Source organism: Apteryx mantelli, chromosome 3, assembly GCF_036417845.1.
Source record: "Apteryx mantelli isolate bAptMan1 chromosome 3, bAptMan1.hap1, whole genome shotgun sequence".
Classification (NCBI taxonomy): Eukaryota; Metazoa; Chordata; class Aves; order Apterygiformes; family Apterygidae; genus Apteryx; species Apteryx mantelli.
The window spans coordinates 106,626,404-106,649,332 of NC_089980.1; the positions used below are offsets into that span (position 1 = coordinate 106,626,404).

The window sequence follows — 22,929 nt, forward strand, 5'->3', positions numbered from 1 at the left end:
AAAGATATGTTTGACAGGAACTCAACTCCAAAATCTTTATTCAAAAAGGGGATTTTAATACTCATCTGGGTGTCATATAAGAAAAATGACCTGAATTCACCTGCTCTTTATAGTTATGCATTTTAACACTAAAGGAGATGTCAAATGTCCATGACGATTGACCTGTGTGACGTAAAGCATGAAACACACAGTAACCTTTGTATTAAGCAAATATTCCTGCAATAATGTTTAATTGGTCTTTGAATGAAGTATGATTTTCTATTCAGATCACATTTTTTTTACTCACTTTGGCACCAATTAAGAAAACTTGGGAGATCTTTGAATCACCATGCCTTACAATGGCAGACATTACAATGATTTGAAGAAATGATTTGAAAAATCTGTGGTAAGATTTTAAAGGAGAGTATGGTAGTGCTGTCACACAGAATACTGACACATGCAATTTTAATTTGTTTCTATGAAGTGTGTAGCTGCAGGATGTTATAGAATTAAGACAATATTTATATTAGTCCATAATATAAGTGTAAGGACAATTCTTATAAACACTAGCAGATCTTTATATCTTCTGCCTTCTTATCTTTCTATTCTACTCTCAGGATCATGACAGGTTAGGTCAGAAGGAAGAAACATCAAGTATGGTTTAGAGCGATTGAGTTTAGAAAAGGGGAGCCAGTACCTTACGCTAACAGCTATGTGGTCCAACCTTTTTGAGATCTGGCAGGCAAGAACATGGGAGTAGAGTACGCGTGGGAGGTAAGACAAATGGCAGCAGGATGGGCGACACAGTAGGCGTGTGACCCCGTTGTGGCCGGGGCCTAAATAGGGATGCAAAAAGAGAGTAGGGAAGGGCCTACCTTTTGGCCAGATGAAGAATTTGCTATGCGGTTTGTAGGGATTGAAACTGTGGCCATTCCTATCTTAGATACTTCTTAAGCGTAAACACACACACACATACACCAAATCAAATCTCCATACCTCATTATAATGGTCGTTCAAGGACTCCAGAAATCCTTTTAGCCCAGAAGGACCCTATATTGAAAACCAGGGAGCAAAAGGTCATTTTAATTTAAATAATGCTTAAGTCTACATACCTGTATTCAAACTGCATTAGCCATTTAAAGGGTTTTAGATTGTTATTTGATTATATACTAAATTATTTTTGTAAGTAAGTTCATTATATCTGTATTTCTGGGCACACAGGAGAAGCACAGTCAGTTTCAAAATCCCTGAGCTTTTAAAACCAGCAACTTCTTTCAAAGTGAGTCAGTCGGAAGGAGAAAATGTAGATGACATTTATATTGATTTTAATATGAATGTGTTCTGGTATGAATAGAGTCTTTGTTTTGCAGTATCTTAGAACTTCTTTCCACTAACTGAAAGCACTAGTTTTGATGTAGAAGAAGCTACTGGTGTGAGTAAACAGCTAGATTTTTAACTTCTAGATTTTTAACTTATAGTTTTTTAACCTATAGAACGTGAAATTGAGGAATGCCAGAAACCTTTGAAAGACTAACTTTCCATTTTTTATTTGTCATACCAGTTTACACTTACATAGACGCCTTTCATGAAGAATTTCAGTAAAGGATAATAAACTTCTTACTCAAACCTAGGCCTAGAATGGGCCTGGATTAAAAAAAAAAATTACTTGGGCAAAATAAAACATGCTTAGACATATTCTGCACTAAATAAGGCCCTCAATGAGATTTTCAAGTCTTGTAAATCAGGACAGAACACAAAAAGTGGAGTAAGGTCTTATGAAGTTAAACTTGAGTAAATTTAAAAATTAGCATAGTATCTCTCTGAAAGTGGAAATTTGCATGTCATGCAATAAGAACTACAGTCTCTCTTGATGGCTGTAAGAAACATTTGACTACATCAATAAAAAAAAATATATATACTGAGTTAAGTGACCTGGTCTGGATGAGCTGCATTTAACATTGGTAGGGCACAATGGCAACTCTCCTCTTTTTCTAGAGGTCTTTACAGTTACAGACAATTTACAGCAGTTTGCAGCTTTTGCATTAGTAGGAAAAGTGTAGCCAGCAAATATGGTTCCTAAAGATTTCTGTACAAAGCTGAATTCTCTTCAGTTTGGAAAAGGGGTTGTTCCTCAAACAAACTGAGTTCATTTATTAGCCAGAGACTCTATGGTTCAAAGAGCCTGTAACCAAAGATACCTTCAGGCGATATCTCCCTAAGGAGGTGTCGTACTGGGAAAGCACAATCATACCACGCCAACAGCTAGACGAGAAACCTCCAGTTTTACAAGCAGTAACTCAGGTCCCTGAATTCTTCCTTTTGAAGAAATACTGAACTGATACCCCAGTACAGTGTGAAATGTCTTTCTGGAGATGTTATCTTGGAATAAAACATCAAGAAGAGGCTCTGAACACTTCTGGTTACTTAAAGCCTTTTTGATGGAAGGAATATGGCTGAAGTATCTGGCTGAATTTCAGTTAGAAATACTATATTCTGTCTATGCAAATATTTCCTCTGTAATTTTAACTAGACATTTTCACACCAAGTACTAAAAGTCTGGGTGGGAACACTGTGACTTTTAAGTAGTCACTCCTGAAGTGACATTTTGCACATGTAAATGGGTGAAAAAAACTTTGTTATTTTATCACACATTTTAATTTTGCATAATGCCTTTGTTAAGTGTTTTAGGAGCTTTTAAGATGTTATACACTTTTACATACATACTTACCATAGAAATTTTGTAATGTTATCCATCACAACAGGAAAGCAACTTTTTACCCTTTCAGAATAATAATCTATGGGAAATTTCTTCCATGCTAACTGACTTGTAAGACTATTACAAGGATTAAGGAATGAAAATAATTTCTCACCCATGATAGAAATAGGTCAATATGAAAATATGATTGTTTTCATCTGGGTTAGCCTTTGGAGCAAAGCTTTTCAGAACCAGAACCGCTGTCAAATTCCAAGTAGTGGAGCACCAAGACTCCAAAATATTCCTAAAAAATTTCAGAAGCCTTCTAACCATTATTTCACCTAGAGATCCAAGGAAAATGCTGAAATACTACCTATTCATCTGGATAAATGTAAGCTCAATAACCAATCGCTATATTTTTCAAAGGAGCTCAAGTGTTTACTACTTCAGAGATGCTACTGTATAAAATATCATACAATTCAGGAAAAAAGAAAATTAAGGGAACAATTTGGCTACAATAGTTTTGTCACAGATGGCATTCTTCATATCTGAGAATTCCAGATTTTAATATGTAAAAAGAGGATGCTGCTTGTGAAATGAATGTGACAGACAATCTTTGTTAAGCGATACTTTTGCATCATCGTACCAGTTGTTAAGATCATAAAGATGTAGTGAAGAATTTGGGAAAGCGGTGTGATTCAACTCTGAGAAAATAATAGCTCTCAGGAGTAAGGGATCTCTGACTGTGATTGGAAAGACAAATGATACTGTTACCATGCTGAAACTGAAACAACTGATTTCAGAAAATCATCATTCCCATGGGGGCATAGGTTGGTAATGGTTTACAAACAACCAACTTATGCAAGGAAGATTATGCCTTATAGATCTTATAATTATCACAGAATTTTAAATACATTATTGGGTGGACAATTAGTAGTAAGAAGAAACATCACTGAGCAAGAGGCAAGCTCTTGTCTCAACACGAAAATATAGTAAGGAAATGGATCCTCACAGCAATAACTCATGAAGACTGAAGAAGGCCATCTTTCATTTGTGCAACTGTTCTGCAGAGTTTCTCTTAGCACAGGACTACAGTATTCAACTTTTTGTGTGTGGTGAGAGGGGGTAGGAGAAACAGTAGGTAGTTTCAAAACAGGGGACTTGTAACTTGCTCTTCTCCAGCTCACTCCGGGGAAAAAGGCTCAGTTTTTTCAACAGGTAAAATTCCTGCATATCTGACCAGGAGTTAAGAGTCATAAGTTCTGCTTCCTAAGTCCCAGTCGCAGCAGACCCAGCAGGCTACTCTGATGAACTGTTATTAAAAGCTTCAGAATTGCCACAACATTAAGTAATTGTATAAAGAGGATACCACTAATTCAGTGATTTTGTTTGCATGATAAAATGAGATAGCTACCATGAGGATTCACATCCTGATGATAGTATTATTTGGCTCCTATGCAATCACATTTTGAAGTGTTCTGACAAAGCATTTAAATGAGGTAAATCTAAAATGGCAAAAGAGCATGCTTTGCATGCTGACAGCAAAGCCTTCTCCTGCAAGATCCCTCTGTTCTGTAAGAGCACAGTTTCCCCACATATGTAGAGCATCATTTCACAAAATCCTGATGTCTCTCCTTATCAGTAAAGCTACTTCTTTGAGCTACTGTACTTTAAAAAAGATGAGGAACAGGACTGTGGTTTTGATTAATCAAAGAGAATGTTACTTCCTAGGGGAAATACTTTTCATGCTGATGGAAACTAACCAGTGAAAGAGAGGCAATCACCAACTGCCCATGGAGTTTGAAGGTATAAAAAACTAGAAAGCTGGTAAAGCCAAACGAAAGGTAAATAAGCAGAAGTTATTAAAAATGATGGATAAGACTGTAAGATCTGGCAGAACATTACTGCATCACAACAGAACAATGCAGGTATGTTCTGAGATATAAAAATGAAATCCAAAACATCCCCATCAGTGGCTTAGCAGAATTATGAAATATTAACCCCATGTGTTTTCCTGTGATTACATTGTTGACAGAAAGACAGTGGTGCTTAAACATTAGAGGACTGAAGATTTGGAAGTCAAGGAAGGAAGAGGCTGCAACTAACTTTATACACGCCTCTGCAGGTGGCAGGTGAAGACTGACAGCATCAATCTCTATGTTCTAAGTGCAAACAAGATAACATGCTTTGGTCTCAGAAATACCAAGGCAAGGTGAAAGAGAACTGCTTCAGAATTGGGGGCCCCACGCCTGAGCTGGGTTAGGGATGAGAAATTTGCCGCTTCCTGCTAATAATAGAGTATCAGATGCTTCTGTTGTGTATACCATACAAAATATCACAGCTGCCTCACACTCCCTCTTTGTTCTCCAACATGGGAAGAGACACAAAGCCATAATTATTTCTATTCATTTTATTTTGGAAGTGATTTGTCACTTTATATTTACACTGAAAAATATGATAAATACAGTCATGATGTTTTGACTGTGATGCTCACTCAACTCTGATTTCTAAAGCTAATGGCAGGATTTTTCCTCTGATATCTATATTAAAAATGGCAATCCAGAACTGGGACTGAGCCATGATGATGCTGCATGCCTATTAGATGTCCCAACTTTAAAGCTGTTATAGTCTAGCAAGGATTCTGTAATGCTGCAAGCAGCCAAAAAATAAGAATTTATCTTTCCTTCTCATTTGCCAATATGTCATTTCTTTTACTAGTTTTTCACAAACAAAACTGCTGCAACAATACAACCCAGGAAGGATGGTATGCTGTATCTGCCACCAACCCTGACCTCTCAGATAATATTTTTACATCAAATAAATCATTTATGACAAAATGGAAAGCCGCCATGTCACAGTTTTGTAAAACTGACAAACTGATGTAACCTCAAAAAAGCCCCAGAACTGTCTTGCAAATAAGGCAGGCAAGTGGGACTTAGAGCATCTGAGTTGCATTCTTGGCTATGCCACAGGCTTCATGTTACCAGAAGTAAACCATCTCTCTGTTTCAGTCTTTCCATCTTCAAAAATGGACAGAATACTTCCCTACTTTAATAAACTGTATCTTTTCATCATTCTTTAAAGTAAGTGAAGTGTTCAGTTACTGCATTGATGAGTATCTTTGTTAAGCCTGAAAACAAAACTAATGTTCAACAACAGAAAATACTTCTGTTCTAGAGTGTCTTCCTAAATTCTGATTTCTTTCTTCCCTTCCCACTATTTCTTTCTGCTAATATATCCGCATAATAGACTCTCAGGTCTCCACAGACAAAAAAGAAGTAGTATTACTGGTTTGCAAGAGTAGAAGCAATGAGATTAACAGGAGCTGAAGAATCATTGTCAAGGCAATTTCTGTCTTGAATGAGAATTTTGTACATCTGCCACTTTGGACATTTTTCAAACTTGCTCCTTTGCAAATACCAATCAAGAGCTCACTTGAGCAGGGTTTGCTTGTTTTTGGATTGTATATCAAGTTGTGTAATTGAGGGAACTGAAGCGCAGAGAGAGTATGGTTGTATGAATAAGAAAAGAACTGAAAATGTGTCCTGATTGTTTTCCAAAATTACAAACAGGTTTCAGATGCTATTTCTGTTAAACAGGCAGGAATAGAAATACAGGTGCTTAACAGAAAACAGCTACAAACTGTGTAATTACTGTGTTTTACAATATATTTTTCTCTCATAACTTTTATATCTCATCTGCATTTCTGTGAAGATGAGACTGCTGAAAAAGTCTACCCATCCTCACAGTCTATGCAGTAAAACACGTAGCAAGTAAATTGTATTGTTACACCAACAGGCCATTTCTGAGAACACAACACTGGAAGAGAAACTCAATGTAATCACTTTGTCCACCTCTTTCAGATCCATGCCTACTCATTAAGGTAAAATACTGTTTTTTGATTACTGTAATGTAAAAAATCATGAAATTCATCAGTGAAGATGTATGATATGGTATAACTATTCCAAAGAACAAATGGAAAGAACCATGAAGGCATGAGGTCTGCCACAATAGGATACATTAAACAAACTGAATATTGATGTAGATTTTAAAATCTTACACGCATAGAAACAAACAATATGACCAATCGTTGCCAGCCACTCCTGTCCTACTGCGTAAGCTTTTACAATATTCTTCTAAAAAGCAGCACAAAGTCCTACAATGCCAGAAATGCTACTGGCAGTCTTCATGTATCATTGCTTTGATTTTCTGTTTATTGTAATTAACTGATAACATTCATTCATTTTCACAATATTGGTAGAATGACAGTATTTCCTGAGGCAGAGGAAACAAGATCCCAAGGCAAACTACTGGCTACTTGAGATAACTGGCTGGTGGCACTGACATACATACTGAATTACAACAGTCCAGAAGTATATGGAATTAAATGAAGAAATTGAAGTAGTCTGGGAACATGAACAAAAATGAAGTCATATTTTAATTGTAGAGGCATAACACAAAGCTAATCTTCCAAGAAAGAATGATTGTTGAAGATAAAGAGACAAAGTTTGTGCCCTTGTGAAGAGAAATGATGAACTGAACACTGGTGAAGCAGTTCTTGGTATAAAATATCTGGTACTCCAGATTACTGATTAATGAAACTTCAATGCTGACAGTAAATGTGAAAAGGGCTACAGTAAATGTGAAATAAATCTATTCTGGTTGCAAGCAATAAGCTGGAATGTGTTGACAGAAAACAGCAGAGAATAATAGTTTTAAGAGGATGAATAATATTGATCATAGTACACGAACCTGTGATTCAGGAGATCCAAAGTTTACTTCCCTGCTCTGCCACAGATAGCTTCTTGGCCAAGATAATACTTGGCCAAATCATATAGCCTTCATGTTCCCTACCTTTAAAAAACAGCGATGATAGTATTTCCCTTCTGCTGCACATCAATACCGAACAAAGTTCATACCCTGTCTCACCCCAAACAACACTGTTATATTGGCAGAAGTCTGTAGCACATGTCTAGCTTGTCACTCTTTCTATTTTTTAAACAATCTGGTGTTCTACCATAATAAATGGGAATTACTGAGAAGTGGAATTTCTCCAGTCATCACCGTTCTAGTGAAGACAGAGAAAACTGAGACAGAAGAAATGAAGTTAACCCTTTTCTTCTATCCTCTAGCTTACCTATATACATAGAAATACCCTGCTGCTGGCTAGTGTGAAAATAAAAAAGGACTGTAGGCAACTAAAAGCAAAAATAAACTGCTTTGAGCCTTAAACAGGTTTTGTTAACTCTGTGCTGTGTTCTGTAATGTTGCATTTCATTATCAATAACGCTCGCAAATAACAATGTAATACATAAAGCAGTGCCAGACACCACGCAGATTGGAGCTATTTCCTAAGCAAGCAAGTGGCAAGCTACATGATCTTGTCTTAACAGAGTTCTAAACATAAACAGACAGGCAGTAATTCTACAGCCCTAGACCAGAGAAGCATTTTGTCCAAGCGAAGATCTGAGAATTGGGCCAACAGCAATAAAAATACTAAGTTCGGACCCTTCCCATAAAATTGGTTTTAAATTTTGAAAAAAAAAAATTATGGGACAAGAAAGTCTACACATTATATTTATGCAAAAAAGCTATGCTTTGCTGGCAACCCCTTCTGTGTTGCTAAGACTTGTAGATTTTTGTGTTAGTGGTTACTGCAGAAGAAAGCTACCAGTTCAGTTCTGCAATAAGATTAAAATGTTGTGCTTGTAACCTCACATCAGCATCCTACTCTGACAGTATTTCTTTTTGTTTCATAAAATCAGCATTTTGATTTTGATGAAGAATCACATAGAGGAGGATAACAGTATGTGAAAGAGGCAACACCTCTTAGGTTAAGACCTAAGAAGAAAGTGCAAGCAAGAAAATGTATAAAATACATTTGAAGGCTGCCGGAATTTTGATTTCAGAACCAGAACATTCAGACTGCTTCTGAGGCAGAAAGGAATACTGTAACTAACAGAAGATTTAAACTGTTGTCTGGACTCTTTAAAGTGGGAAGGGATCAAAAAGCACTAGAGGGAGCTGCTGTTCTACTTAAACCATTTGGATTTCTTGTTTTCAATATAGGAGAATTTAATATGGTTTGAGCCTTAAAAAAGACAGGAGGAATGACAAATCATGTTAAAGTCTTGTCAGTATGTACAAGCTGTAGCACTTTAACTATGGTGATACTGCCAATGCACATTAATGTGTATTACTGCTTACTATATGCTTTTCATATGTGCTACATTCTCAGTCTTGGAAGAGGAATACAAAATGTTGGTGTAGGCATATCCAAAATAAGCATCGTATCAGAATAGTTATACTAGAAAAAAATACCTCTAAACAAGATTTAGGCTATGACTGCTTGAGGAATGCTTCTGTGATATGTAGCGCTTCTATACTGTACCCATACAGAACTCATCATATGGATGCTGTTATTCTGACAAAGTTGAGCTTTGCATTGTTGTAAGCAAATCTGAAATAGGTTTCAGTAATAAAAATGCAGTTTTGCTTCCGCTAGAGATTTCTGGTATGTCTGTGAAAGATCATGCATCTTCACATGCCTGACCAGCCAGCAAAGCTCTGATGGCAGAATTCTATAGTGAGAAACAGCTTTAAACTGGTTCACAGGAAATTAAGTTGGTTAGGTCTAACATTGACCTCTGCTATAGTTCATCTTTTTTCCTTTAACGATCATTTTTGGTATTTGCGTTAAGAAAGATACTGCATTGCTCCTTTGTTTGGATTCCTGCAGTCTGCATTTTGGCGTGAGGATTCCCAAACTGTACAAAAGACTCAAATATGTAAGGCTTCAATATGGCTATGTAGAGGAAAAGAGGGAGAGAGAGGGATTTTTGACTATTTTGCTTTGTGCAGGATAAATGAAAAACAACATAAACTTCTCTAAGGAATGTGTTTCTAAACACATTTTGCAAGAAAATAGGGAAAAATATGATTTATAGAATTATAAAATTTGCACTATTTTGTTTTCAGATAATTATAAATGACATCTATTTCATTTTACTCATTCTATTTCATGCTGCATTCCACTATTCTCTTCTCTAGAAATAAGACTAAAAGTTTCCACTTGCAGCGAGGTTGAAGTAGATTAGTCAAATGGTCTGATGTATAGACTACTGGCCTTCATCTATTTCAGGTAAGCAGAAAAGGGAATCACAGGACCTGGTTTGAAACTAAGAATGGGAAGCAGCAGCAGTTTACTTAATCCACAAGCAAATAGCTGTTTTATGTTTCTGCATGACAGCATTTTAACAATACCATATATAGGGAATGGTACAAATATGATCAAATCTTCTTCTATCAAAGGCTGCATTCATTCAAGGACTAAATTGCCCAGACTCATGCCTGACTTCAAATTTGAAATCATGTATCTCTTAAAAGAAAACCGCAAATCCAAAAGCTCTTAGATCTGAACTAAAACCTTTAGTGCTTCATTAAAAATCCTTTCATAGAGTTTTGTATTTCTTAATCTTTTAATTCTTCAGTAAACTCATTTGATCTACAGCTGATTGCTCATTCCAGTGCTGGGTATAATCCTCCCCATCATTCAGACAGTTGGCACATGCTTCATACGGTCCTTCATCTTTCAAATTACCCCTCTGAGACAGAAATTATCCCATCTTAAACAGAGCATCATGCATTTTGTAAACTGAACGAATGCACAGTATTCACATTTAGCATATATGGCCAGTCTTTCTTTGAAATGCCAGACAATTTGTTTCTTCCACTGCAGTCTGCATCTTGCTCTTTCTATCCTGTAATCCTGTACTGGTCTATGTTGTCTCTTATCCGTGGTCCCAGGTTTTTTGCCTTTGCTGTAGCAGAAGGCTGGGAATGGAGGCTGTCTGACACAGCAGAGTGAACACAGATCAATTGTTTTCAAGTATAATTATTATTAGGTAACCTGATATGAATGCTAACAAAATTCATCATCCTAGGTTGGAGTGAAAATTTCCCATTCCCCTTGTTAGGTACTCACAGGAGGTCCTGGTGGTCCTGGTTTTCCAGGGAGTCCTGGTTTTCCTCGTCTTCCCTGGAAACCAAAAGAAAAACAGATGTTTATAAACATTAAAGCTAATGGCTGATTTGTAATAAGAACTTTGTTTAAAAGGAAGATTTATTGCTGTGCTTACAAGCAAAAAAATCAAAAACTTTCCAAAATGAATACTTTATACCAGTCACTGCAACAGTATTTTACTTCTAGTACTTTTAGGACTGTTTTTAATAATTATAACAAACAGTATATTTGCATCACTGCAACATTTTAAAGCCATGTCTCAGAAGTGAATGCATATTGACAGTGCTGTAACATACAGAACATCTTGATGATATCTAAAGAAATTGTATCTGAATATTCTTTATTCTAAATAATCTTTATTGCCAAAATGAAATCTAAAGCACATTTTTAGAAACAATAGCTGAGAACAACTAATATCTAGGCGTCATGGTTAAAAAACAAAAAAGTGTTATATCCATAAAGACTAAATTTTGCCCTTGCATCTGATAAAGCTAAACTAATAAAAAGCATTAGAGGGATACTCTGGTGAAAACTTGGCTTAAGAAGTTAAAAAATGAATATGCTGGCTGACAGCTCACGTCCCTTTGTTTAACCCTACTTCTGTATTTTATTAAATGACAATCTCACACAAACTGCAGAAGTAATCTAAGGAGCAGAGAGGGGAAACCCAGCTTCAGTCTTTACAGGGCTCTAATCTGCAGAAAACTATTCTCGTGCTCTGCCTCTCATTGATCTTAAACTATATTCTGGATAAACAACATGGCAAAAGTAAGGGTGGAAAATCCCTCTTCTTCATGCCCTGTAGCTCACAAGCGTAACCTATTGCCTAAACGTCAGGAAGCTCCTGAGAAGCAGGAGAGAGGGATTTGAAGCCCTTCCAGGTGAAGGAAGAACCAAACTAGGTCTGTGGGGGAACGTTCCCTCCACTGGGCTACGACATACAACATGTACACTGCTATCACCGTTTTGTGAAGGTCCTCAGTCAGTCAGTATGTTTTAAGGGCAGTGCGAAAAAAAACCAAAACTCAGCATATTTGGAGTGTTAAATTCCTGGGTCTTAACTAGCTGAGACATATGTTACGCGCTGAGCTGTTTAATCCTGTTGGTAGTTGCACATGCAGAGCTATAACTGGGGCAGCTCCGGGCGAATTTTCAGAAGCAAACTGCGGTGCGAGGTGCCTACGTTTGGTTCAAGGCTGCACTGCCCCCTACCACAGGCACTCATTCCCAGCCTGTGACATGCCCTCCGCTGTGTGGATAATGCTGTCCACGCAGCCATGTGATCAACCACAGCAGGACAAATTATTTTTAACTTTGATCAGTCCCTCGATTCAGTTCACTGAGTAACCACTTGGTTTGGCGCAACAGGGCACAACAGTGGGAGAGGCACGAAGGAAGAGGGTCCGTTGTTAGCGAGCAGTGCCACCAGAATAAACGCTTGTGAAACTTCAGAGGAGGCTGCTTTGGGCCTTGATCCTTCATGTCAAATTCCTGTTTAGAGTATAACTCCCAAAGCTGAGATGTGCTGCTTTTGGACTGATCTCCAGTTCAGAAATACAGATGGAAATTAATGCTTCCCGGCGCGTTTGAAAAACAGTAAACTTGCATTAGAAGCTAGGAAGAACAGACTGAAATATAATGACCTAAGTAATAAACAAATATAAATTGTTTCATACTTTTTAAATAGTTCCCCTGAGTGATAATGATCTATACTGTTGACTTCTTGAAACACCTTCTTTTTTCTGTTTGGACTTATTTAAAGTATACTGAGGATGACACTTAAAATCACAACAGTCTAAACAAAGTATCAAGGAAGTGTCAAGGGAAAGGAGGCAGGGCTTTGACTGGCAGACACAACTGTGGATGAGGTGTAAATTACACAGGAAAACACGGAATATGTTTGGAAGGCATTTTTTTTCTTTACAAGATGAGCTATAATGTGATTTATGACATTTTGCAAAGTCAAAACTGAGCAGAAATCTTTCTGGAAATCATATGAAAAACAAAAATATATTTGTGTAGTTATTTTTCTCGGTCATTTGTTAATTACTAGAACACTTACCTGGTGAAACATAAAATAAAAACTTTCCCTACCTTTTATTCAATCAGTATACTATTAGACTTGATAGTACATGCCATATGTACAAGAAAAGATGTAGAACAATCACACACATATCTGTATATTTAGAAGAGCAAAAGTTAATGAAAATACTACTATAAGGGAAAATTTCTAAGAATTCAAGTTATATGTTTCTATAATGTGTTTTTATGATATATTCTTCATTTTCCTTCTACATTTGTGGCCACTGTAAAAGGTACAAAACCAATTTTCTTTAGTGATTCATAACCATAAACATACTTTTACAAATATGAACATTTTTGATTGAGCTGTTTTGCAATATGCAAATAGTGTAGTGGGTATTAGCCCTTTTCTTAGCTCATAAGAACCATCTAACCAGCTAGCTTTAAGAAACAACAGTACTATGGCCAATGCAGTGATCATTATAAACTTAGAAAAATAATTAAAATGTTTTTCTGAAATGAAGCATCAGCTTCTTCTAGAGGAACAAAACTTTTTTTTTTCTATAAGCATCCTTCTAAACTATACCACATTGAATTTTAACATAGAAATATGTAAAAGGCCACGATTGTAGCAATGCTTTTCAGATACAGAGATTTCAGTTTTATGGATACACACACGGCCTCGCCTACTTGCCAACACTCCTGCTTCTCCACAACTTTCCAGCAGCAGTGCGGAAAAATTAAAACATATATTATGGTAAAATTGTAAGTAGTGAAAAGTGGTTTAACTTTCTGTTTAGATAATATTAAAGCAATTAATAGAAAAATTTTGAGAAGCCCGTTAAAGTCTTGCCTTGAGCAGACCATGAGCCAGATTGTGACCAAATAGCTAAAATTTGATTCTGAGTCTTTCTTCTGGCAAGAAGGAAGGAGGGAAAAGTATCTCCATGCCCTTCCTGGTTCATGGGGAGGCCTTAGCGGGGAGCCACAGCTGCAGCCCCCTTCTCAGAAGCGGGCATTAGCGGCCGTTGGGAGCTGCACTCCTCACCGTACCGCAGGGCATGGGGCAGGCGGCTGCCACAGGAGGCCACAGAAATCCTGCTCCCCAGCTCCTTTGCAAGCAGATGGGCACAGAGTGCAGTAAACAAAAAGTGTTGGCCAGTCACATAGCATCATTTTTGCTGCACACATTACCTAAAAATGATTAAAGTGAATTTCATTACCTTTATTTAGTTGAGTTCGCTGAGCAAATAAAACACCTCAAAACATAAAAACAAAAATAAATATTCCAGGCACCACACACTTGCTTTATCTATATTAAAAATGCAATACCACCTAACCTGACTTAAAATAAAAAAGTAGTGCCAACAAGTTGTCTGAGACTATTTAGAATAGTATCTAAAGAAAATAAAAACGTAACAGTTGCTGACATTTCCTTTGGGCTGCATACATTTTTGTTGTATGCAAGAAGTTATCTATAAGAAGTTATCTAAATGTTACTGATATTTTGTCCCAGGCCCTTTACTCATGAAATGCCTGTCCTGAACTAATTTCACAGTAGGCTACTTTCCTCTTTTCCTTAGGACAAACTTCAGCCCTCATACACACATAAATCATTCAAATAATAACTGCCTGATTGAGGCAAACAGTACAAAATACTAAAATTAATATAAAGGAGTCAGCAAATCCCAGCTGAGCACCTAGCTGAAGTATGCAGCCAACTGAACTTTTTGTTCCTCTCTTGTTCACCCCCTCTGTTAATCAAAAAGACTCGGCAAGTTTTGCCTTAAACTAGATGGAAAGCTCTTCAGAACAGAGGCTCTGAGCATCCTACCGTACGTTTGTGCTCTGATTCTGACTACAGGCCTCTGGGCACTACCACAGGCCTAATAAATAATGGAAGAATTATTGTAACTTTCTCCTGTATCATACTACATCTATCTATTCACATATTTCTAAGAATAGAAGAGTAAGATTACTCTAAGTGTCTAGAATAAACTGCAGATTATTTTAGGATAAAAATAAGTAGAGTTACATATGAACTCTGACATGATTTATGAAAGGGAATTAAGAATTTAAAGAACCCACATGAGTATGAAGGGAAAAGTTCTTAAAATGCCTATGTGAATTTTCAAGGGCAATAACTAATTAGCAGTTTCTGAAACACATCATCGCATTTCAAAACAGGAACTAGTATACTAGAGAAAGTAGAAAGTTGGGCTTTAAAGTCTTAACTACTTTAGGTACTATACAAGATAAATGAGGCTTATGTCAACTTGTTTGCCAAGCTAAACTAAGATTCTTGGGAATAAACTTGAAAAGCAGACTGACAAAGTGACAAATACACCCAAAAAGAGAATGAAGTGGAAAGTAAAGACTCATGTCTCAGAGTGTCCAATCCATTGGACACCCCGTCAGCCCATTAGGCACTGAGAAACACAACCACGCAAGCACAGTTCTGAGTAATTAAGTTTGTTTCTCTACAAGCCCAGAGCTGCCACTATGCAGCCTGGCAATCGTCAGTGCCTATGCTAATTCAAGATACACAAATACACACAAGGGGCTTTCCTTTGCCTCAGTCCTCTGAGCTAACTAACCCAACGGACATTCTCCGAACATGCCTAACCCATATAAATAGAACTGATCTCTACATGTAACATAAAATACTTTCCTCCATTAACACCGGAAGAAAAGCCACGACATACCTCCTTTTCTTCTAACAACCTAGTCATAGAAGGTGCTTTTCTCAGGTTGTGACCTGTGCAACAAGTCAATGTAACAGCTTAGCACTGCTTAAAGGAAAGATCTTACTTTGTCTTCCCATTTTCCCTGGCTGTCTGTACTCATGACTCTGTGTTCATGGCTGCTTACCTGGAGCTTGCAGAGCCTACCATAAGCCAACTCTAATCCAGGAGAAAAGCGTCCCAGCCCAAAACTGGTGACAATTCTCTGCTGCATGGTTTAACATAAACAGATTGTCCAACAGCCATATTAGGCGAATTAAGGCAGATGTCACATGGACTATCAGAGAGAAAGCCAGTTCAAAAGGTAATTGGAAAAGGAAGATAAGAATTAATCACAAAAAGTCAGAGCAAACACCCATCTAACAGTGTACTCTTTTTTTCTGACTGTAACAGAGACAGTTAGAGGGAACTGTAATTACGGAACAGTGCACATCTATTTGACATTTAACCACCTGATTCTGCACCACTGCTGTTAATAGGAGTTCTGGCACTAATGCATAAAAGTCTCACAGCTTGGCTCTTCTGTCGCCTAAACTGGGAATTCAGCCTGTGGTCAACGAACCCCAATACAGTATCTGGACTTAAATGTACAACTCCTTCCTCTATCTTTTTAATCTTGGCCTTGAGGACATATGATGACAACCAGTATACTACAAATTAACCTTGACATTTAATTTTAAACATGAATAAACTAAAAGGAAATAAGGTCAGAAGTCAAAAATTTTAGTTGTTTGCAAAAAACAAGCAAAAGTGTATGCCTCATATCCCACTAAAGCCTTTCACAGGCAAATGGCTCACAGAAGAAAAGAGCAAACAAGATCCTATACCACTGTTTTGGAAGAAAACAGTCACTGGGGAACTCTTTGCTAATACAGAAGCATTCCATTGCTCAGCCTTAGCTCTAATTTTGGGAACGATTTCCAATAAATTCTGGTTCCATTACTTTGGTATTTATAAAATGCTAAAAAGATAATCTAGGGAGACTATATATTATTCTTCATATATATTTAATAAACATTTTAAAAGTCCTTAAACAAGGGGTAGCAGTGCCAGAAAGTAAGATTCTGCAACTTAAAATCTCCAATGCCTCTGTTTTCACCAAATCCCTACAAAAAATTGGGTCACAGTTTTTGATGAATTGTACTCACAAAAAAGTACATTTGGAATACAAAGTGCATTTTAATGTGCATTTTAAAATGCATTACAAAGTGCATTTAATTCAAAATCCCTACAAGTGATTTTTAATTAAATGAACTTGCAGTTGTTTTTCAACTACATTTACATTTCTTCTTAGATTTTTTAGACTAAGAAATTAAAAATTGAGAAAAGCATTTTCTAACTGACAAATCTGTCTTCAACATTCTAAATTACAGCTTCTTTTCCTCTCACTTTTAAATGCCAAAGTGGCAAAAATATACATTTTTCATCTGTGTCCTGTCTTTGTGGTTCTTTGCTTTTAGTTTAGAAATATTCTAGTAGAAAAACTGAACATTATTTCCCTCTTTTACATTAACCATTTCTGTACTGTTAAAGACCTGAGTGAAGGAATCTACAGCACTGCAACTAAAGTATGAAATCAGACTGCAGCTTTACATACTTAAACCAGCTTACATCAAAATCAGGAAGGACTGAGAAGATTAAAAGAGATTGCAGAATCCCAGAGCTGTAGCTGTGAAAAACACTGTTTGTGTTGAGCCAGGAGCCTAACCTGCTATGCAATTATTATCATTGCTCTGTAAAGCTTGTTTTACAATTGGCTGAACATGACATTTAGTCACTGAACTAGAAGACAAATTATGTCAAAGAAATGTAAAAGTTCTATAAACCACATAAATGCAATCTGAATTTAAATAAATTTTGATATTTGTACAACACTTTAAATAAATAAATCAAGAAAATTTAACCCCCACATTTATTTATTTACAAAGATTTTCCAATGTGTCATAATTTTATTTGTGCTTGGTAGAAAAGCTTGTAATCTCAGAGAGTAAATCAAGCATTAACATAAGGCAAGTAATGTAATTTCACAAGCTCCCTCCAAACACAGTTTTAGTGAGATCAATGCTGAAACACTAGATATGACATCCCAAAGGACTGTCAGTTTTATGAAGCATTTAATTTATTACTAAGATAATGCTAACAATAACCTCCTCTTAAGTGAAGTATTAATATTATAAACACAACAATTGCAAATGAGGAAGTTGTTTCAAAAATATTTACTTCAAGACACCTGCAACTTCCCTAGAAATAAACAGTCAAGAATATGGCTACAGTACGGCAGAAAGATTTGTAAATACTTTGAACTGATTAGAACCAAGGAAACCACCAAGGTGGAGAATGAGTCAGTTTAAATACATATGAAACATTTCCAAAAATCCTATTAACCCATAAAAATGAAGTTGTTGGCAGCTATGCTGAGAAAAGTCTAGAGCTAGTTAAATTAAAATTGAGAATGAAAATGAACCATCTCTAGATTTCATAGCAGAAATATCAGGAAGTTGCTTTGTAGCTTGGCATTAAGAGAATTTTTGGAATTCACTAAAATTATATATAAAAACTTAAATAGTGTTTTCAGAAAAAATAATTTTTAAAAAATGTATCAAGTTCAGGGAGAATCTCTGCTACAAAAATTTCTATCTGAGAAATCATTAATTTCCAAAACCTTTGGAATTTTACTTTGGAAATAAAAATTTCACTTCACTGTATTTGACACAGTGAAGGCAGAGTCTGGAAAACTCAATACAGTCTGTATTTATAAACAGTGGAAGCTTGAAGAAAGTACAGTAACATGACAAAAAAATTTAAGGCCAGAAGAAAATGCCTTACATGGGAAACTGAAGTACCTCAGTTCAATTTACTTGAAAATAAATGGAAAGGTGATTTGATTACAGAGAAAAAATTAAATGTACATAAAATGTGCTTTAATGTTATTCAGGCAGGTATAACAAAAAACAGTTGCTGGAGGCTGAAGCTACTGCTCAAGTGAAAAATAAAAAGAACATTTTGAAATATGAGAATGACTAGAAAACACCACAGCGAACAGTCAAGGTGACAAGTGTCTTGCTGATGTCTTTCAGGTGGAAACTACTTCTGTAGAAGATATGCTTAGCTCAACAGAATTTCTGTGGCAGCACAGGGATACTGAGAGAAATACAATGTCCAGCATAACGCAGGAACCCAGAAGAGAGAACACAGTGATCCACTGTGGTTTAAATTCCATGCAATGCTAGATCAGCCCCCAAACTTTCTGTGTTTTTTGGTCAGTAATATCAGACCATGGACTTTTCTGGGTGACATCTAATTACCTTCTGAAGCTCCTCATATAACTTTGAACACTGGTATAATAGTACCAAGTTGCTGCAGCAGTAATATACAGCTCTGAGTGCCTGAAGCCATCAGGAGGAACATTGTAAAACTACGCACGAAGGCAATATCCACAGAAGGGTCTAGCATCTCTCGTTCAGGAATGACCAAGAGGGAATAAGTAGCCATCTCTACTGGCCCATTTTTCCCAGTGACTAGAATTAAAAACAGAGGATATTGCTTAGCAAGGCCCCATGTCTAACATAAGACGCATAATAATCCATTTCACTAAAGATGACAAAACCAAAAATTTGTACAAATTCACTAGCGGTAGAGGAAGGAGGAACATCGGTCTTTTTTTTTTTTTTTAAGTACAGCAAAGTTTTGAGGACTGCTTGAGATGTATGTCACTCACCTTGGAAAAAGGCAATTAAAAAACCCCCTGTCAACTGGAATGTACTGCTCAGTTTAGAACAGGACAGGATCTTCTGTATTATTATGTGACAGGTATTCTATTACATAGTTACAAATAATGAAAGCTACAGAATACTGCTTTTTAAGAAAAACTTGTCTTTGCAGCTCTAAGAACTTGGGCTAACTTAAAAAGAAATAGTAAAGAAAAAATACTCAATACATGCAAGGAAAATGTGTAAGCTTTTTTTTTTTTTCCAATGAATTCTAGAAAATATGTTCAACTTCTGGAAAGTGCATGACAGGAAGATCTTGCAATATATTACTTGTTTTGAGAAAAAAAACACTCTTACAAATAATCAAATCTGAAAAGAGTACAGTATGAGTATGAAAGAGGTATAGGAACATAAATTTTGGTAATTAATTAAGCATAGTATGATTTTTTGGCATAAGACATTAAAAATGAAAAACATCAGTTTTTGAAGAAAATGGTGTAGCAACTTCACTTTTTTTCTTCTTTGGTTTGGTCTGGTGTCTACTCTACAAACCCACTAAAGCCTTTCCTAGAAAAGTGTATTAGCTAGGCTAATATTACATGCCTCTGAAATATAAATGGAATTATGCATTACATTTTATTGCAAAGATTAATAGCATAACATCTTCCGAATTAGTAATGCTTAACATCTTTACTTTTTTACTTTGCAGTTTGGTTTCTAGAGCAACATTACTTAGAAAGAAATACCAATATGTGAATTACTGGTGACAAAAAAAGACAAAAAATTTAAACTAACAGCATTCTGCTTATATCTGAAAGCATTTGTCTTGATGAGTAATGTTATTTTTTCCGTATGGATATTCAGCTAGCATCGGTCAGCTATTTCTTAGCATTCCAGAAAATAAAAGATAGCAATTCAAGTAAAAATGCCCAATATAATAAAGATAAGAATTATTTATTTTGGAAAAGATTACATACCAGGGCCTTTTACACTGTATTGATGAAAATGTTTTATATCAAAGTTAACCTTGCTTGAACAATTAAAACAAAACAGAACTAGAGTTGTAGACAGGTATAAATGTTTCCCTCTATTATTGTTTATATCTATATGTCTTCCTCTACTATTTTCCTTTGCCCAAACCATTGTTGCATGACTAGAGAAAGAATGGGGGCTAACGAGTTTACTATGATAAATACAACCAATACATTTGCAAAATACTGGACTATTAACATGTTTTTTTATTCAGAAAAGAAATTTTTATGGGTTAGGCTACTGCAGCAATATGAAAGAAGTGATATGCATATGAATTCCTCTTTTTCTTCTCCATAACTGCACCACTTCAAATTTTTAGTGGGTTTGGGATTTTCTTGGATGAGAAGACAAAGAATAGAGCATGTATATCAATACAGGATCCTGTAACACTGCACAGATCCAGTCAAAAAGCTTTCAGGGTTTCATCTCTCTCATTCTGAATGATCTCCCTACACTGCATTTCTGTAAACATATCACATTAGTGTACACTTTTTTCTGCAACCTCTTTCATCCTTTGGGAGATCTGCAAAGCATCCAGGAGGACCAACTTGGACACAAGACATTTCACACACTTTTATCATAAAATTTTGTTGTCAAGTTATTTGTGTGTCATTGTTTAAAAGCAGAAGAACCTAAACTGTTCAATGACTGAGGAGCAAGATCATATCCCAGGATGATCATATAGTGATGTATCAGATCATCAAGACACAGAAAGCGACACAATTATGATTTTAATAATCACATGTTGACTCAAATTATATGATGTAACTGCATCTATAACTTATCCATTGGACAAAAGCTGTTAAGATTTGATCTGAAATAATGCATTGATATCTCTTTGCTCTTGAAATAAAAAATCATTTTATTCAGTGAGATTGTAAATTTGTACTTGTTAACAGATTTCACATATATATCAATAAACTTTTCAAGCTTGGCATAATTTTCAACTAAGAATCTACAAAGCATTATTCTTTATCTTTATTATAATTACATACAATTATATATAAATATCTATTGTATTTCTATAATAATTTGTATTTATTTATTATATCATATAAGTTTTGATACAGATTTTTCCTGTGAAGTGAAAGAAACACTACTGTCCAGGCTTATTCCTCTTAAGATGTGTAGGAATATATTTGCCCTAGGTTCCTTCTATAGTCAACAGACTGGTTCAGTCTGAGACTAGTTCCCATCTTCAGTACCTGCTGATAGTTCTAATATTAAACTCTGTGATCTTGGATGACATTGAACAAAATCTCATTTCAAAACAATATGAAAATGAAATGAAAATGCATAGCTCAGGCCAAGTCAAAGAGGAGAGCAACCCACTGGGGCATGGTGTTTTTTCTTCCCTTTCTATCTCATTTTATGTTCTCTCTTACCTAAGTCGCTAGCTCTAACATGAGCCTTCCACATGTTTCTTTGAGTTTTTGACACACCACCATTAACATTGTCGATTTTCCTCAGTTCCTTAGATCTTGTTTTTATGCATGTTCAGAGGCTTCTAACTTACACACTTATTTCTTGTCTGCCTTCCCTATTAATCTAATTAAGCCTAATTTTCAAAAGTGCTGAACACTTAAAAATGTTGCTGAAATAAGTGGAAATTAGAACTTTAAATATGTCAAGTACTATGCAAATGAAAAGTATACAAAAATCAGGGTTCTCAAAGTATGGCATCCAAACTGAATAGATACTTTCAAAAATTTTTTTTAATATGTTACAATTTCAATCTGTAGAATGAACACAACAGCAAATTTACATCTGGACACCATGTTGGAGAAAAATCATCAGGTAGTTATACACTTAATATGGTGCCTTGATGCTCAAAAGAAAGCCCATGAGAAAACTATTAACTTCATATAATATGCAAGATTTGGAGGATCTGCTGCAAGTAGAACAGGGGAACATGACATCTATAATTAAGTAAAAAGGAATATTAAATAGACATTAGATGCGTCCTGCCCTGTTTGTGATTAAACAGAGCAGAGATCTTGTTAAAATCAGTATGTTACTGTGTAATTAAATGTATTGGAAATGTAAATCCTCATGGGAGTTGAATAAAGACTGCAAACTAAGTTATTAATTCTTGGGCAGTGGTGGTGGCTAGTAGAATATTAAAAAAAGAACATGAGTATTGTTGTGAACGTTTCACTGGTAGAAAGATAAAGACAGATGCTGAGACTCTAAAGTCTGCTGTTCCCATTGTTTGGCTCAAGGCAACTGTGTGCAAGGCTGAGATTATAAAACAATCAGCACTCCTGTTTATACATATATTGGCATACAACAGCAGTTTAATTTTATGTATGAACAGGAAATGACCATTATAAATTTATCAACTCCCTAATTTCCACTGCGAAATGGAAAAAAAGCATCTCCATAATCATTTATCCAGCATTATATATAATATTACATGTTAACTCAGAGCCTTTGCCTCAGAAAATTAAGAAATTCAAAGAGATATCTGTCTCTAAAACACAGTCATATTTATACTTTTTCCCAAAGGAGAAACATAAAACTGTGTATTTTTGCAGATTCAGTACTCCACAGAAAAACATGCTAAAACTGGATATCTGCAGCTTTTTTGCACCTCATATCTCTTAAATGCATAGCAGTAAGTCATAACAATTATAGAATCCCTAACAGCAAATCCATAATCCCATGTTTATATTCTCTACATAACTTCTGCTACACCCTTGCTTTGCTGTCTTTGTTTGAATG

The 22,929-nt window shown here is 35.8% G+C and overlaps 1 protein-coding gene across 1 annotated transcript in view; it reads right to left on the minus strand.

Moving 5' to 3' along the window:
- Positions 1-10,152: 10,152 nt before the first annotated feature.
- LOC106492492 (collagen alpha-1(XIX) chain-like) overlaps positions 10,153-22,929 on the minus strand; it is a 151,024-nt gene continuing 138,247 nt past the window's right edge. Inside the window, exons 17-18 of the mRNA XM_013952343.2 lie at positions 10,659-10,712; positions 10,153-10,278 (exon numbers count right to left, since the gene is read on the minus strand). Of these exons, the coding sequence (XP_013807797.2) occupies positions 10,153-10,278; positions 10,659-10,712 (180 nt within the window). The remainder of the gene's footprint in view (positions 10,279-10,658; positions 10,713-22,929) is intronic.